Below are 15,019 nucleotides of genomic sequence, written 5' to 3' on the forward strand. Positions count from 1 at the left end.
CTACATGCAGTTTGCTTTGCTATTTTGGGTTCTTAGCCATAAGAGGGAGTTTAAATGATAAAATGAGTGCAAAATCCTGAACCCCCAGGCTGCCACCTAATAAGCTCTCGACAAACGTTCCCTATTACACTATTATTATCATAGTCATAGTTGCATATCATCTCTAGCCCTCACCCCTATAAAGTGAAAGACTTGGTCCAAATACCATGATACTGTTAGCATCAAAAGCAGTTTTATGATTGCTGATTAATTTGCTGCTCCTTATAAGAAAGATGGTGAATAGAAAAGAATAAAAACATTGACAGACATGAAAACTCTGACCCCTCAGCTGGAGTCTCTTTCCAGAACACAACTCTAAAATGCCCTCATTCTGTCTTTTAGGCAAACTATTAGTTTACAAGTCTGCTGATGCTCTCTGAGACTTCTTAAGTCAGGCACTACATCTTATTCTCCTCTATAGTCACAAACTTTGGCCTAGTTCACGGGAGGTACTCATGATATGTTTGAGAAATGAAGGGATGAATGACTTGATATCCTGTGTGTTGTGTAAATCTCAAAGCATTTAGATCTTGCATTATTTAAATCACATTTTAGATCCGGCACAGTGGCTCACACCTGTAATCCCAGCACTTTGGGAGGCCGAGGTTTGTGGTTCACATGTGGCCAGGAGTTTGAGATCAGTTTGGTGAACTAACATGACGAAATCCCGTCTCTACTAAAAATACAAAAATTAGCTGGGCATGGTGGCGCACATCTGTAATCCTAGCTACTTGGGGGGCTGAGGCACGAGAATCACTTGAACCTGGGAGGTGGAGGGTATAGTGAGCTGAGATCATGCCACTGCACTCCAGCCTGGGCAACAGAGTGAGACTCTGTCTTAAGAAAAAAAAAAATCTCATTTTATATTTCTGCAAGTATTGGCTTAATCAGGCATCTCATTAAGGTCCTGCTTCAAACCTGTACCTTTTTCTTTCTTGTGTTTACTTTCTCAATTATGAGGCTTTGAGTTCTTTAGAAGAAAAGTACTATGCGTGATCTAAGGAGTAACTGATGATTTTTCATGGTTAGGATTTATCAATTAGCTTGGAAAATACTCCCAACAACTGACTGATAATCTGAGGACATAAGGTTTATTTCCAAATCCTCCCTCTCTAAGGGATGTTTTCATTAACGAGGAAAGTGTAGGCAGCGGGTCCTCCTCAGTCTTTGTTCCCAGATACTATCAATTAAGGAGAAATGAAAATACTTTCCATTACACTTAAATAAATAGCAATTTATTACCCACATGGAGATGTCTTATAATCCAGAAGTTGTCGTTTTACTCCTAGATGATTTTATTTTTACTAAAATCATAAGTTTGGAATACTCCATCCACTACAGAATGAGATTGATAGGATAAAGAATATCTAGACTGTGCCCTAAAATTAGTTACATTACAGTTTACTAAACTTTGTTATTTGTGTGGAGATCATTGGAATTCATGGTAATTTCCCTCCTCCAGAATCAAGGTCATTGACTGTTGAGGCTGGAAGTCTTCCCACCCAGTCTTTTTATTTTCTAAAAACTGAGGCCAGAGAGATAAAGAGATTTCCACTGGAGCAAAATTGTTTTGATCTTTCCAACAGGAACATTATAAAACAAAACAATAATAGAACAGGCTAACAAATAGCAAAGGGGTCCAATTTTTATTTTCTTTCTCTATTTTCTCTGCCTCTTTTCCTCCCTTGCTGCAGTGAAAAGCTCAAAAGAACCAAGTCGAAGAAAGAAGAGGTAAAATAATAGCTGGGTTATTGATTCCTAAAAAATGGAAACTTATGTATGGTGGATAATTTCCACAAGCCACACAAGGACATCAGGTTCATGGCATATGTGGCTGCTCTTTATGTTTGTTTATAGATCTAATGGTCATCAGGTGGGTGCTTGCTCAGGGTGTTCCTTTTATGGCCTGCTAGAAGGCTGCGGAGCTTCTCCAACATGTTGGTCCTGAGATTGATGGCAGAGTGTCCTTTCCTCATTGCCATCTGCGTCCAATGTGGGAGAGATGGAAGAAGGGACAGCCAGGGCTGCAGAAGTTCCTGGCAATGGTCAGGTGCCCCCCCTTGCTCTGTGCACATGGGCTTCCTCAATCTTAACAACTATTTGTCACGTAAAATTCCAAGTCTTTCTCTCGACCCAAATTTAGAAAAGATGAAGTGCTCTCATTGCAATTTGTAATCCATTTCACAAAAGCTACTGAGAATCTACTGTGCTTCGAGAATTGGCCTAAACAGATGAGTGAGACCTGTTATTCTCCTCAAAGAGCTAATGATTGAGGGGTTTTTGTCTCCAGAGGAAAGGTCTCTTTGGCTGCATAAAAACCTGCTTGTACTCCCCTTCTCTCAGGCTTTAGAAACATTGCTTTGTCCTAATAGCCAAGAGATATTAATCAGTGGTCACAGAAGTTAGTGAGTAAACTGGAAGTACCAGTATACTTCTTGTTTACTTTCTAATTGCTGTGTTTCAGCATTACATCACAAATACCAGGTCATATAATAATTATTGCTATTAACTTCACTAAAGTCATCTTTTCAAGCCAGATGTAGGTATTTTGAATATATATAGGATATTTTGAAGCCTTGGAAATAGCCCACAGTGATTAACAATAAGTTTCGACAACGTCATAAAGAATATTGATTTAATTGCTTTTTATCTCAATAGCTCACTAGGAAAGAGAAACTATTCAAATAAGACAGTTAAGGTTTAGTGGCCTGATACTATCTATCGTAAATTAACAGTAAACATTTTAAAATAACAGAGGAAATATAAAAACTTTTTTTTAACCTGGGTAATTGAATCCTGGTTCAAAATGGTAGTTAGTTCTAGAATGTAATGTACTACCCACTGCTCAGTCTATTATCATCATTATCTTTTGAACCCTATAATTGGACAAACAGGAGACTATTCATAATAATAAGTTTGTTCAAAATTATTCTGTTGGCTGGAGTCTGGGGTGCACACTACAGTCATACTGAACTAAAGGCAAAACTGCTTACTTTATGCTTTTCACTGTTCATCTCTGTTACAACAATGTACAGGCACACTACACACCTGGGCAGTCCAAAGCATCCTACCACAATTACTAAAAAAACAGTCATTTTTCCTGCATTCCATGAGTGGGCAACATAAATTTAATTTGCTGCAGACAGGGCCTTCGTTGAACCTAAACCTGTACTGCCTGTGCAGGCAAGTAACTATGCTTAATATGTACCTTGGGCAAATAATTTTCCTTCTGGAATTCTCATGAGATCTAACCACCTAATCGCTTTATTTATTCTATCACTGGTTTTTATTTTTCAGTGATTCTTCAGTAGCTACGTTCCTTATATCACAGTTATCCAAACATCAAATTGCACAGGATTCCTGCACACACAGGACTCCTAAAAGATGTGAATTGAAAGGCAACACAAGCCACTAGTGGACTGTTTTCAGTTTTCATTATCAATAAAAGGGAAGATCAGCATTTTTATGCTGTGTGAAGGCTTCAAGGACGTGCAATGTTGCTGTTATTATCTTTAGGCCAGGCTGCTGCCTGCCCCCCACTAATACAGATGGAATGATGAGCCCATCAAAATAAAAATAAAACAATGAAATGGTCAGAGTCATAGAGCGGGTGGCTGACCTGGACTGTCATATGACCCCCTGAAAATGTCCCTTTGAATTTAGTGAAGGCTGGATGGTAAAGACCACAGATCATGACAGAACATAAATTCACCTCATAATGAGATTAGAAGACAGGCAAAATCGATGTCCTGCTGTTACATTAGAGGCAGGCTCTAATCTGGCATTTTCCTCAGAAATGATAATTTCCCTTGCAACGGGGGAATCATGGATGCAACTAGCTTAAATCCGACAGATTCTGTTTTGCCATGTAGTGATTTTTCATCTTCCTCTGTCTTTTTAATAGTGGTTTTGGGGAGACGTATAAATGAGTTGTGAGTCTTAAAGACTATTACCAAAGTGAGTTATGGAAGTCTATGTTCATGATCATCAATCGCATTCCCTTTGAAGAAAAGTCCTGTGCAACTCCTTCTCCCACTCCTAAACTGGAGCCTTGCTGTGGAGAAGGTGTTGTGACCCCCAGGGTTCTCTCACACTAGCCTTAAGGATCAAAGGCAGAATAGACTCACTATTGTATTTGGGGGTATTTAAAAAAAAGTCTCAGCTGCAACTCTACTACTTGAAACCACTGGAAACAAATATCACATACTAAAAAGCCTGAAGAAAATGCCCAGATCAGGTGAACCCACATGGTCTCTGTGTAGAACAAAGGTTTCAAGTATGGAGCTTGATTGCAAGGAACTTCCTTGGTTTGCAGCAGAAGGCAATCTCACCTGGGAGTACAATACCCTTCTCTCATTCAAAATGCAAGATAGCATCTCCTGCTGGATCCTTTCTACAGAACCTGATGCAAGTTCATGGAGCTGTACCGTCCTTAGTAGTGAGTGGCATTTAATCAAAGCCTTCTGTGACATAATCTGAGAGTTTCAGAAGCCCTGTGAAGTCACCAAGCAAGTTAAGAGGTCCTTTCAAAAGGAATGAGAGATCAAACTCTGTATTTAGGAGCATTTGACACTTCTGCACAGAAGGCACAGACTATTTAATTTCTCTGCATTATTTTTAGGGCCTCTGCTGAAGACTCCTTACTTCTCTGTAAAACTGTAGATTAGGAGTAAATCAATTCAGGGCATTTGACATATTACTTTTCCTAGGCTGGGAAAAAACCACAGAAATCTTTTGTATGTGCATATGTCGTATTTTTTTGCAGTTTGCACAGTGGTTTGGGGACAGCACTTCATCTAATGAAACCGTTCCCTTTTTCCAGTTGATGCTTCCATTCAAACACTTGAGCTGCAAATCCAGCTGGTTTAAGGGATAAATTATTTTTTGGCCCCATATAACAAGTTTTTTCCTTTAACTTTCCACTTCTCAATAGCTTGTGTCTCTATGTGTGTCTTTTCTAAGTATCTAATTTGCCAATGCCAAAGAAGGTGAAGTCAATTCTCCTCCCACTCTTAAGATTTTCTCTGTTAACTCCCTCATCAGATGAAATAATTCAAGGGGACAGAGAATAAATTTTCTTTTAGGTAGGTGGTCCTATATTTGTTGATACTCTCCTCCAGTCTATCTGTTTCATTTCCTTAACTCAGTCTTTCTCATCCCACCTTATCTGCTCCCCATGTCCTACTGCACCTCGGTGTTTACAATTTAAATTGCAAGCACTAAATGAATCCACTTGGCCAAACGCCCAGTACATTTGGTATGTGTTAATGATTATCTAATGGTCTTCCCATGTGTTAAACTCACAGAGTTAATGTTAAAGTTTCATGTCACATAATCTCCTTGAAGGAATTTCCCAAGATATTTTTGCTTACCTCATATAAATGAACTTGTTCTTGGGTTACAGCGAAGATCAATAACACGTTGTTTTGTACCAGTTTATCAATGAGTTGTCCAATTGTTGGATATTCCTAAAATTAACATATATAATTTTGCATCATCTCAATAAAATAATGTAAATAAAGAAAGGAATATTGATTTCAAAGATATCTTTCTGAGTTTGGCATTTCAATGCTCACAGGCATTATAGCTCTATCACTCTAAGTAAACAAATACACAATTAGCATTATTCACGTAGTTGGTTTAATAATCTTTTTCTAAATCTTATAAATCCAATCAAGTCCTAAGAGTCAGTTCCTGTTGATGTGGTGCATCATGGTCTGCCACTTCTAAGAAGACCATTTGAAATTTATTTAAAGACTAACAGTGTGTCATATTTTCAAGGGTAGAGAAACATTTCTTTCCCTTCTAAGTGACACTTACCAGCAGGCTAGGGATGCTACAGTTGAGGGAGGGGCTGTTGGACTATGATATACGTGACTGAGGTGATTCTTGTAGCTCTGAAACTCCTATTGGAATTGGATGAGGTGGAATGAGGGTTGCTGAGGTATGACATACTATGACATTCCTGTACTAATCCTTGGGTTTGGTTTTACTGCCTTTTTAATATCACAAGTTGGTTATATGGAATCCTGCAATATTTTCACAGGACAATTGAAAACTACATTGTACTTCTGTTCCATTGGCATATTCATTCTCAGTGATATGAGTACTTTACAAAAAATAAAAGAAGCTTAATTTTTACATTTGAATATGCACTTTACTTTTCAAGTTTGGAAAACATGATGTGCATTTGCCCATTATATGAATCTAAATGTGAATAAAGTACAAAGAGGAAACTCAAGTGAGGTACTAGCCTGCTAACAATTAAATTAAGAATATGTTGATTATGACAGAAGTCAGCCAAAGGGAGGAACACTGATAAATAAGCCTTCCTGTACACTGATACGGAATATTCACATATTCTCAGTACTACTGGAGTATTTTCATCTAAAGTCTTCTTTAGGCATAGGGTTCAAGTTGAGAGAAAAGTGTAGTTTTGCCTAAAATACTGCAATAAATTACCCAACTGCAAATTGCTGGGTCATATGTGATTTCCATCACATTTGGATTTTTATTAATAGTAATACTAAATTGTATCCATTTCCTCTGCTTTTTAACTGCATAAAAATCCTTTATGGTGATGCCTAAATCCCTCCAGTGCCAATCTCTCCTTATCTCCACATGTTACCACACCCCTCAGCTGCTGTGCTAGTGTGTAGCCAGGATCACACCACATAGCCCTTCGTAGGTGAGTGAAGCTGGTTTTCTATTTGAATCAGATCTGCTGGTTTAATTCCCACAACCATATTGTAAGTTTAAAGTCAGGAACCACCTTGTATTATTTTTTTGGCCTGAGGAATCTGGCCCAAGTTTTGAGTACACAGGAAATGCTTAGAGGACCTGGGGGCTATGTTGCAGACAGGCATAGATATGGTCTCTGGCTTCTGTGGATTTGTTTCAACTTATTCAGAAAGAAGGACTTGAACATTTATTAGCTGAGAAGGTCATATTAGGCAATAGGTGGTGTTAGCTTTTATGATCTTGCCTCGTTCACAATGGAGCTTTTTGTGGAGCTTTTGAAAAGTTGCAAGAAAAGGGTAATGAAAAGGGGATCAATTTTCCAGTTTCTTGCCCCTCACTCACTAAAAGACAACATGTGGCTATCCTCACTGATATTGTAATATGAAAAGGCAGAGTATGTGATTAAAGAATATACACATTTGGGAAATACTATTGATCAAATGTTTGGGGAAAATATTCATGTTGAAATTTAGAAATTTAGGTCAAGGAATAGTAGTGAGTAATGAACTGTTAAGAGTTTTTAGAGAATAGCTTTCCAATTGACATTAGAATTCTAGGTTCCTGTCTCCCTCTTTCTCTCCTCTTGCACCCCCTCCCTCTCTCTTTCTCCCCCACCTACACCTCCACAGCATTGTTCTAAGAAGTCACTTAAATTCTCTGTACCATATTTCCCCAAGTGTTAAATGGGGAAAATATGACAATTGCAGATTGCTGCTTCAGAAATCAAATCTATTTCTTTGTTTTCTTTCCTTCTTTTTGAGACAGAGCCTTGCTTTGTCGCCCAGGCTGGAGTGCTGTGGTGCGATCTTGGCTCACTGCAAGCTCCGCCTCCCAAGTTCACGTCATTCTCCTGCCTCAGCCTCCCGAGTAGCTGGGATTACAGGTGCCCGCCACCGTGCTGGCTAATTTTTTGTATTTTTTAGTAGAGACGGGGTTTCACAGTGTTAGCCAGGATCGTCTTGATCTCCTGACCTCGTGATCTGCCCGCCTTGGCCTCCCAAAGTGCTGGGATTACAGGCGAGAGCCAATGCGCCCAGCCTCTATTTCACACATTAGTTGGCACCCACTGTGTTCTAGGCACTGTGCTATCAGGAAACAGAGATAATAAACCAGGCCTGGCCCTGAGGATTGCACAAGAAAGAGAGATGTAAGAAAACGTATTTCTATGTAGAGATGCGCAAGAACACATCTGCATATGCAACTGAAGGGAAAGACGATTGCTTCAGAGCCTACCAGAGGTCAACGAAGGCTCTCTGGGGACAGTAATGACTGAGCTGGCTTTTCAAGGATAATGAAGAGTTTCTCAGCAGGCTAGGAGGGAAGAATATTCCAGGCAGAGGGAATAACATGTGCACAAGCATGGCAGCCTCATGGTCTGTTCAGGAAAAGCGGTTGGATACATAGGGGTCTATTGAGAAGATCATGCATGTCCAAAGAGCTCTGAAATTTCTTCCTGGCTTTACGAAAGTCAGTTGTTTTCTTTGAATGTCACTAGCATTTTATAAATTACAAAAAATAAGCCAAAGGTTAATAAGCACCAACCAAGCCATACCTGACTAGTTGTTACCCATGGAACATGAAAGCTTGGCATGATTCAGGGACCATCATTCACCACAAATCCTACATGGTTACTGTTCTGGTTTGGGTCCCTCCTTTCTGAGGCCGTGGCTGAGAACAGAATGAGCTGCCTGTATTGCTTCAGGCTTTTTGAGAGGTTGGGGAGGTTCTGGGATCATGGGATTCATAGCACATCCAGCTTCCCACATGTCCCACCTCCCACTTATGCTCCGGTGGGAACCTCTAAGGATGGTGAGAATTGAACTGGGGCAATTTGTTAATCTCAAATTAGAAAATGAGCACGGCTTTCACCAAGGGTGAGTCATTTCACATGTATTACACCAGTTGTTGCTTCATTCTCCTACTTATAGCCCTGAAAACAGTACAGAGTGCAGGTTACACACCAAGACAGTTGACATGGAGTATTCATTCTTGCTGTCCAAGTGACAGAGCCCGTCATTAGGAATGACGATGCCTGCCAGTTTGCTGTCCATTCCAAAATGAGAATCAGCATCACTCACAAAGACCAGGAGGTGGAGGGAGTCATTCCGCCAACCAATTTTTTCCTACAGTGAGAAAGAAACATTTGTGTGATACTGGAGTGAGGCAGGCATTTATTGAGTGTGGATCAATTATGCTGGGACACATTTAAGTTATAAAAATAATATTGCTAGTCTATTTTAGCCTTTTTATCTATTGTGAATTGATCATATTAATGTTTTTAATAAAACATGAAATTCTGTGACATTTGCTTTTTCCTGGATAACATTTTCATATGATTTATGCTTCAGAAAAGCATAGCTCCACTACAATCAGTATTCAGTTGATCTTGACTTTTACATAGTTAAATTATTTTTATTATCCAGCTTTCAATTCTCCAAAAAACTTGAGCAGAGGAGGTCATAGATGATCCCAAATCCAAATTGAAGCCAAACTCATGAAAATGCAATGTTAAAGGGGCTCAAAGTAAGCCTGTTTCATTAAAATGTCACCCAGCATCTAGGCACATATTTCTCTTTCTAATGATGTCATCCAAAAATTATAAACCTAATACAAGGACAAGCATTGCTTATGAAAGTGTGGCCCCAAGGTCCTGCTAATTAAAATTGTCTGTTGTTGGTGTTTAGTAAAGCCCTCCCCTTTCATTAATATTAGTTCAGGAACCAATTGGGTAAAAACGCATCCTGGCTGTTCCATCCCACCTTATTCCTTTCCTTCCTCCTCTAATTCCCTGGCCCTCCCACTTTCTAGGAGCTTCAGCCTTGTTTATTTCCTGATATTTTCCATGAAGGGCTCTTGCCTAAAGACAGGGGAATCATTCTTGTGGATACCTGTCAGATAGTCAAGGAGGAGCAGTGTCCCTGTGATGTTGTAGAGACAGCACACTTCCAAAGCTTACTTTGTTGGTTCAAAACAATAGCTATGTAGTCATATGTATGGACATATACTGATTCAGAGCATTTTAACTTTTTAAAATAAATGTTCTACCCTTGATTTTTTATCATGATTAATCCAAAAACTAATCTGATCTTGATCTTTGAAAATTAATCATGCATAGCTATTGTTTCAACTAAATTTTCCCAACACAATGTTCTTAGATTATTCATCATAGGCGTAAAGAACAGTCCCTATTTCAACATGATTTAATTAAACATTTGGCAAAAATTGTGTATTTTAAGAAAAATACGAAATGTAGAAATTTAGAGATCAAAGGAAAGGAAATTAGCTAATCTTTTTGAAGTAGAATTGTTAATAAGAGATGAACTTTATGTTAACAGAGTGAAACAGCACTCCTTTCAGCATACCTTACACACAGCAGCTTGCATAATTGCATCAAATCCACCTTCGGGTGTGTCGATATTAGCAGAAATTTTCTGATTCTTCACAATTTCATTGAATCTTTCAGCATCATTCGTCAATGGCAAAATGTGCTTGAATCCAAATGTAGGTAAACAGAAGTATGGAATACTACTGCAAAAGTAAGATGCAAAAATATTATTGATGAAATGTAATGGATCTGGTAGCTTAGCAACATTCTCTTAAATGAAGATTAGTTTTTCTAAAGGGCCTGACTCTATAACTCAGCTATGAATCTCACTGTTAAGGTTGTTGACATCATCCCCCACCCTTTCTATGTTGACCATATTAGCTAACACTTATTTAGAGCTTATTATGTGTCCTGCACTGGCTCAAACTCAGATAACAGATAATCAGGTGATCAGACTCCTGTGTGTGCATGTGTGTGTGTGTGTGTGTGTGTGTAATCACTACCTTCTATGGGCTCCCAACCAAAATTCACCACTAAGTTTATACAATGACAATTCCTTTGTATTCTGATATCTCAGGCTGTCATCAAGTATGAATCACCCTGTAGCAAGACAAGAGAGGAACCTGTCTTCTTTTTTCTCTGCTCCCTCCTGTACTCCCAGGTCTGCCTGCCAAGGGCCCAACAATTGTAGCAGCATTCTTGGTTTGAGAGTCCAACTCTACTGGGATTGAATAGACCAGCCTAGAAATAAAACCACTACTTAAAGTACAACGTTACGATGAAATCTGCACCAAAGATATTAAAGCAGAACACGAAGGGCTGATCATGAGTTCAGCCACATCTTTTTTTTTTTTTTTTTTTAGACGCAGTCTCGCTCTGCCGCCCAGGCTGGAGTGCTGTGGCCTGATCTCAGCTCACTGCAAGCGCCACCTCCTGGGTTCACGCCATTCTCCTGCCTCAGCCTCCCGCGACCTTGCCCGGCTAGTTTTTTTGTATTTTTCTTTTCTAGTAGAGATAGGGTTTCACCATGTTAGCCAGGATGGTCTCGATCTCCTGACCTCGTGATCCGCCCGTCTCAGCCTCCCAAAGTGCTGGGATTACAGGCTTGAGCCATCGCGCCCGGCCCGAGTTCAGCCACATCTTATTTTGAAAGCAAGTTTCTAGCTGTGCATGAAACTTTGGGCAAGTTACTCAACACTTCTGAGCTTTGGATTTTAAAATGAGGATAATCGTATAGAGGATTCCAACTGAAATGATTTCCATTTCATACTTTGTCTGTATTTTCACATGGACTTATTACCTTTGCAATAAGAAACTATATACCATATACTCATATATGTTTATGTGTGTGAACATAGAGGAAATTCATTCTAGCGTTTCTTTTCTTTTCTTTTTTTTTTTTTTTTTGAGACCAAGTCTCTCTCTGTGGCCCAGGCTGGAGTGCAGTGGCCAGATCTCAGCTCACTGCAAGTTCCCCTCCTGGGTTCACACCATTCTCCCGCCTCAGCCTCCCAAGCAGCTGGGACTACAGGTGCCGGAAACCATGCCTGGCTAATTTTTTGTATGTTTAGTAGAGACGGGGTTTCACCGTGTTAGCCGGGATGGTCTCAATCTCCTCACCTCGTGATCTGCCCACCTCGGCCTCCCAAAGTGCTAGGATTACAGGAGTGAGCACCGCACCTGGCCCATTCTAGGATTTTTCTTTCTTTCTTTTTTTTTTTTTTTGGAGATGGAGTCTCATTCTGTTGCCCAGGCTGGAATGTGGTGGTGCCATCTCAGCTCACTGCAACTTCTGCCTCTTGGGTTCAAATGATTCTCCTGCCTTAGCCTCCCAAGTAGCTGAGATTACAGGCATGCACCACCACATCCAGCTTATTATTATTATTATTATCATCATCATCATCATCATTGTATTTTTAGTAGAGACAGGGTTTCACCGTGTTGGCCAGGCTGGTCTCAAACTCTTGACCTCAGGTGATCTGCCAGCCTCGGCCTCCCAAGGGCTGGGATTACAGGTGTGAGCCACCACGCCCAGCCCATTCCAGCATTTTGTGCTTCAGTTTCCTCTTTTGAAAAACGACAATGAACTCACTATTGGTGTAAATTCAAAACAAAACAAAAAATACCACAGTATACATGAAATGATGTTTAAAAAATCCTTCAGCCGGGCACGGTGGTTCACGCCTGTAATCCCAGCACTTTGGGAGGCAGAGACAGGTGGATTACTTGAGTCAGGAGTTCGAGACCAGCCAGACCAACATGGTGAAACCCTGTCTCCACTAAAAATACAAAAAAAACCCCAAAAATTAGCTGAGCATGGTGGCACACGCCTGTAATCCCAGCTACTTGGGAGGCTGAGGCAGCAGAATCACTTGAACCTGGGAGGCGGAGGTTGCAGTGAGCCAAGATAGCGCCATTGCACTCTAGCCTGGGTATCAAGAGTGAAAATCCGTCTCAAAAAAAAATCCTTCAAAATGTTTAATAGAGGAAGAAATTTTAACTTTTGTGCAATTAAATACTTTTAAATACACATTAAACTCATTTATGCATATGAAAATGAAGAAAACACTTATTGTTGCTGTATCTTAGACAACAGCAAAAGAAATTCTGTTAAAAAATGTAAACCATTTCAGCATTCTTCACAGGGTGAGAAACATTTTTAGTGACTCTCCATCCAGTGAAAATAAAAGAGCTACTCCAAAAAGCATTAAAGAGTTGATTAAAGAGGTGGGTTTTCTTTCTTTTTATAGAGCCTTGGACTCCTATGTTGCCCAGGCTGGACTCAAACTCCTGGGCTTAAGCAATCCTCTGGCTCTGGGACTACAGGCATGTGCCACTGCACCCAGCAAAAGGGTGATTTTTATTTTTATTAGTATTTAAGTTAATTTTGTTTAGAGGTACCTGTGTGGGTTTGTTATATAGGTAAATTGTGTGTGATGGGGGTGGTGTGGTTTTTAAAGTATGGTGCACAGACCCATGAGGGTCCCTGAGACCTTGCAGGAGGTCCTTCAGATTAAACTATTTTCATAGTGATTCAGAGATGTCATTTGCCTTCTTCACTGTGTTGACATTTGACTGATGATATGAAAACAGTAGTGAGAAGGCTGGTAAGATGATCAAATAGGAACAGCTCCGGTATGCAGCTTGCAGTGAGATCAATGCAGAAGACAGGTGATTTCTGCATTTCCAATTGAGATACCCAGCTCATCTCATTGGGACTGGTTAGACAGTGGGTGCAGCCTATAAAGGGTAAGCAGAAGCAGGGTGGGGCGTCGCCTTACCATGGAAGCTCAGGTGGTCAGGGAACTCCCTCCCCTAGCCAAGGGAAGCCATGAGGGACTGTGCTATGAGGAATGGTGCATTTCAGCCCAGATACTTCACTTTTCCCACAGTCTTCGCAACCTGCAGACCAGGAGATTCCCTCGGGTGCCTATATCACCAGGGCCCTGGGTCTCAAGCACAAAACTGGGCGGCCGTTTGGGCAGACATCTAGTTATCTGCTGGAGTTTTGTTCATACCCCAGTGGCGCCTGGAATGCCAGCAAGACAGAACCGTTCACTCCCCGAAAAGGGAGCTGAAACCAGGGAGCCAAGTGGTCTAGCTCAGCAGATCCTACCTACATGGAGCCCAGTAAGCTAAGATCTGCTGGCTTGAAATTCTCGCTGCTAGCACAGGAGTCTGACACTGGAGCTTGGTAGGGGGAGGGGCATCTGCCATTACTGAGGGTTAAGTAGGCAATTTCCCCTCACAGTGTAAACAAAGCCACCAGGAAGTTTCGAATTAGGCAGAGCTCACCGCAGCTGGGCAAAGCCTCTGTAGCCAGACTGCCTCTCTAGATTCCTCCTCTCTGGGCAGGACATCTTTGAAAGAAAGGCAGTAGCCCCAGTCAGGGACTTTTAGATGAAACTCCCATCTCCCTGGGACAGAGCACCTGGGGAAAGGGGTGACTGCGGGCACAGCTTCAGCAGACTTAAATGTTCCTGCCTGCCAGCTCTGAAGAGAGCAGTGGATCTCCCAGCACAGTGCTCCAGCTCTGCTAAGGGACAGACTGCCTCCTCAAGTGGGTTCCTGACCCCCGTGCCTCCTGACTGGGAGACACATCTCAGCAGGGGTCAACAGACACCTCATACAGGAGAACTCCAGCTGGCATCTGGCAGGTGCCCCTCTGGGCCACAGCTTCCACAGGAAGGAGGAAACAGGCAGCATTCTTTGCTGTTCTGCAGCCTCCGCTGGTGATACCCAGGCAAACAGGGTCTGGAGTGGACCTCCAGCAGACTTCAGCAGACCTGCAGCAGAGGGGCCTGGTTATTAGAAGAAAAACTAATAAACAGAAAGGAATGGCATCAATATCAACAAAAAGGACATCCACACAGAAACCCCATCTGAAGGTTACCAACATCAAAGACCAAACGTAAATAAATCCACGAAGATGAGGAAAAACCAATGCAAAAAGGCTGAAAATTCCAAAACCCAGAATGCCTCTTATCCTCCAAAGGATCACAACTCCTTGCCAGCAAGAGAACAAAACTGGACGGAGAATGAATTTGATGAATTGACAGAAGTAGGCTTCAGAAGGTGGGTAATAACAACCTCCTCTGAACTAAAAGAGCATGTTCTAACCCAATGCAAGGAAGCTAAGAACCTTGAGAAAAGGTTAGAGGAATTGCTAACCAGAATAACCAGTTTAGAGAAGAACATAAATGACCTGATGGAGCTGAAAAACACAGCACGAGAACTTCATGAAGCATATGCAAGTATCAAAAGCTGAATCGATCAAGTGGAAGAAAGGATATCAGAGACTGAAGATCAACTTAATGAAATAAAGTATTAAGACAAGATTGGAGAAGAAAGAATGAAAAGGAACAAACAAAGCCTCCAAGAAATATGGGACTATGTGAAAAGACCAAACCTATG

General features: G+C 41.0%; 1 protein-coding gene across 1 annotated transcript in view; it reads right to left on the reverse strand.

The window, feature by feature from the left end:
• ITGB6 (integrin subunit beta 6) overlaps positions 1-15,019 on the reverse strand; it is an 84,126-nt gene that overhangs the window by 53,058 nt on the left and 16,049 nt on the right. The window contains exons 5-7 of the mRNA XM_023217500.2: positions 10,143-10,308; positions 8,742-8,903; positions 5,412-5,507 (exon numbers count right to left, since the gene is read on the reverse strand). Coding sequence (XP_023073268.2) covers positions 5,412-5,507; positions 8,742-8,903; positions 10,143-10,308 — 424 coding nt within the window. The remainder of the gene's footprint in view (positions 1-5,411; positions 5,508-8,741; positions 8,904-10,142; positions 10,309-15,019) is intronic.

Source organism: Piliocolobus tephrosceles, chromosome 11 (genome assembly GCF_002776525.5).
Source record: "Piliocolobus tephrosceles isolate RC106 chromosome 11, ASM277652v3, whole genome shotgun sequence".
In the NCBI taxonomy this organism is placed as follows: domain Eukaryota; kingdom Metazoa; phylum Chordata; class Mammalia; order Primates; family Cercopithecidae; genus Piliocolobus; species Piliocolobus tephrosceles.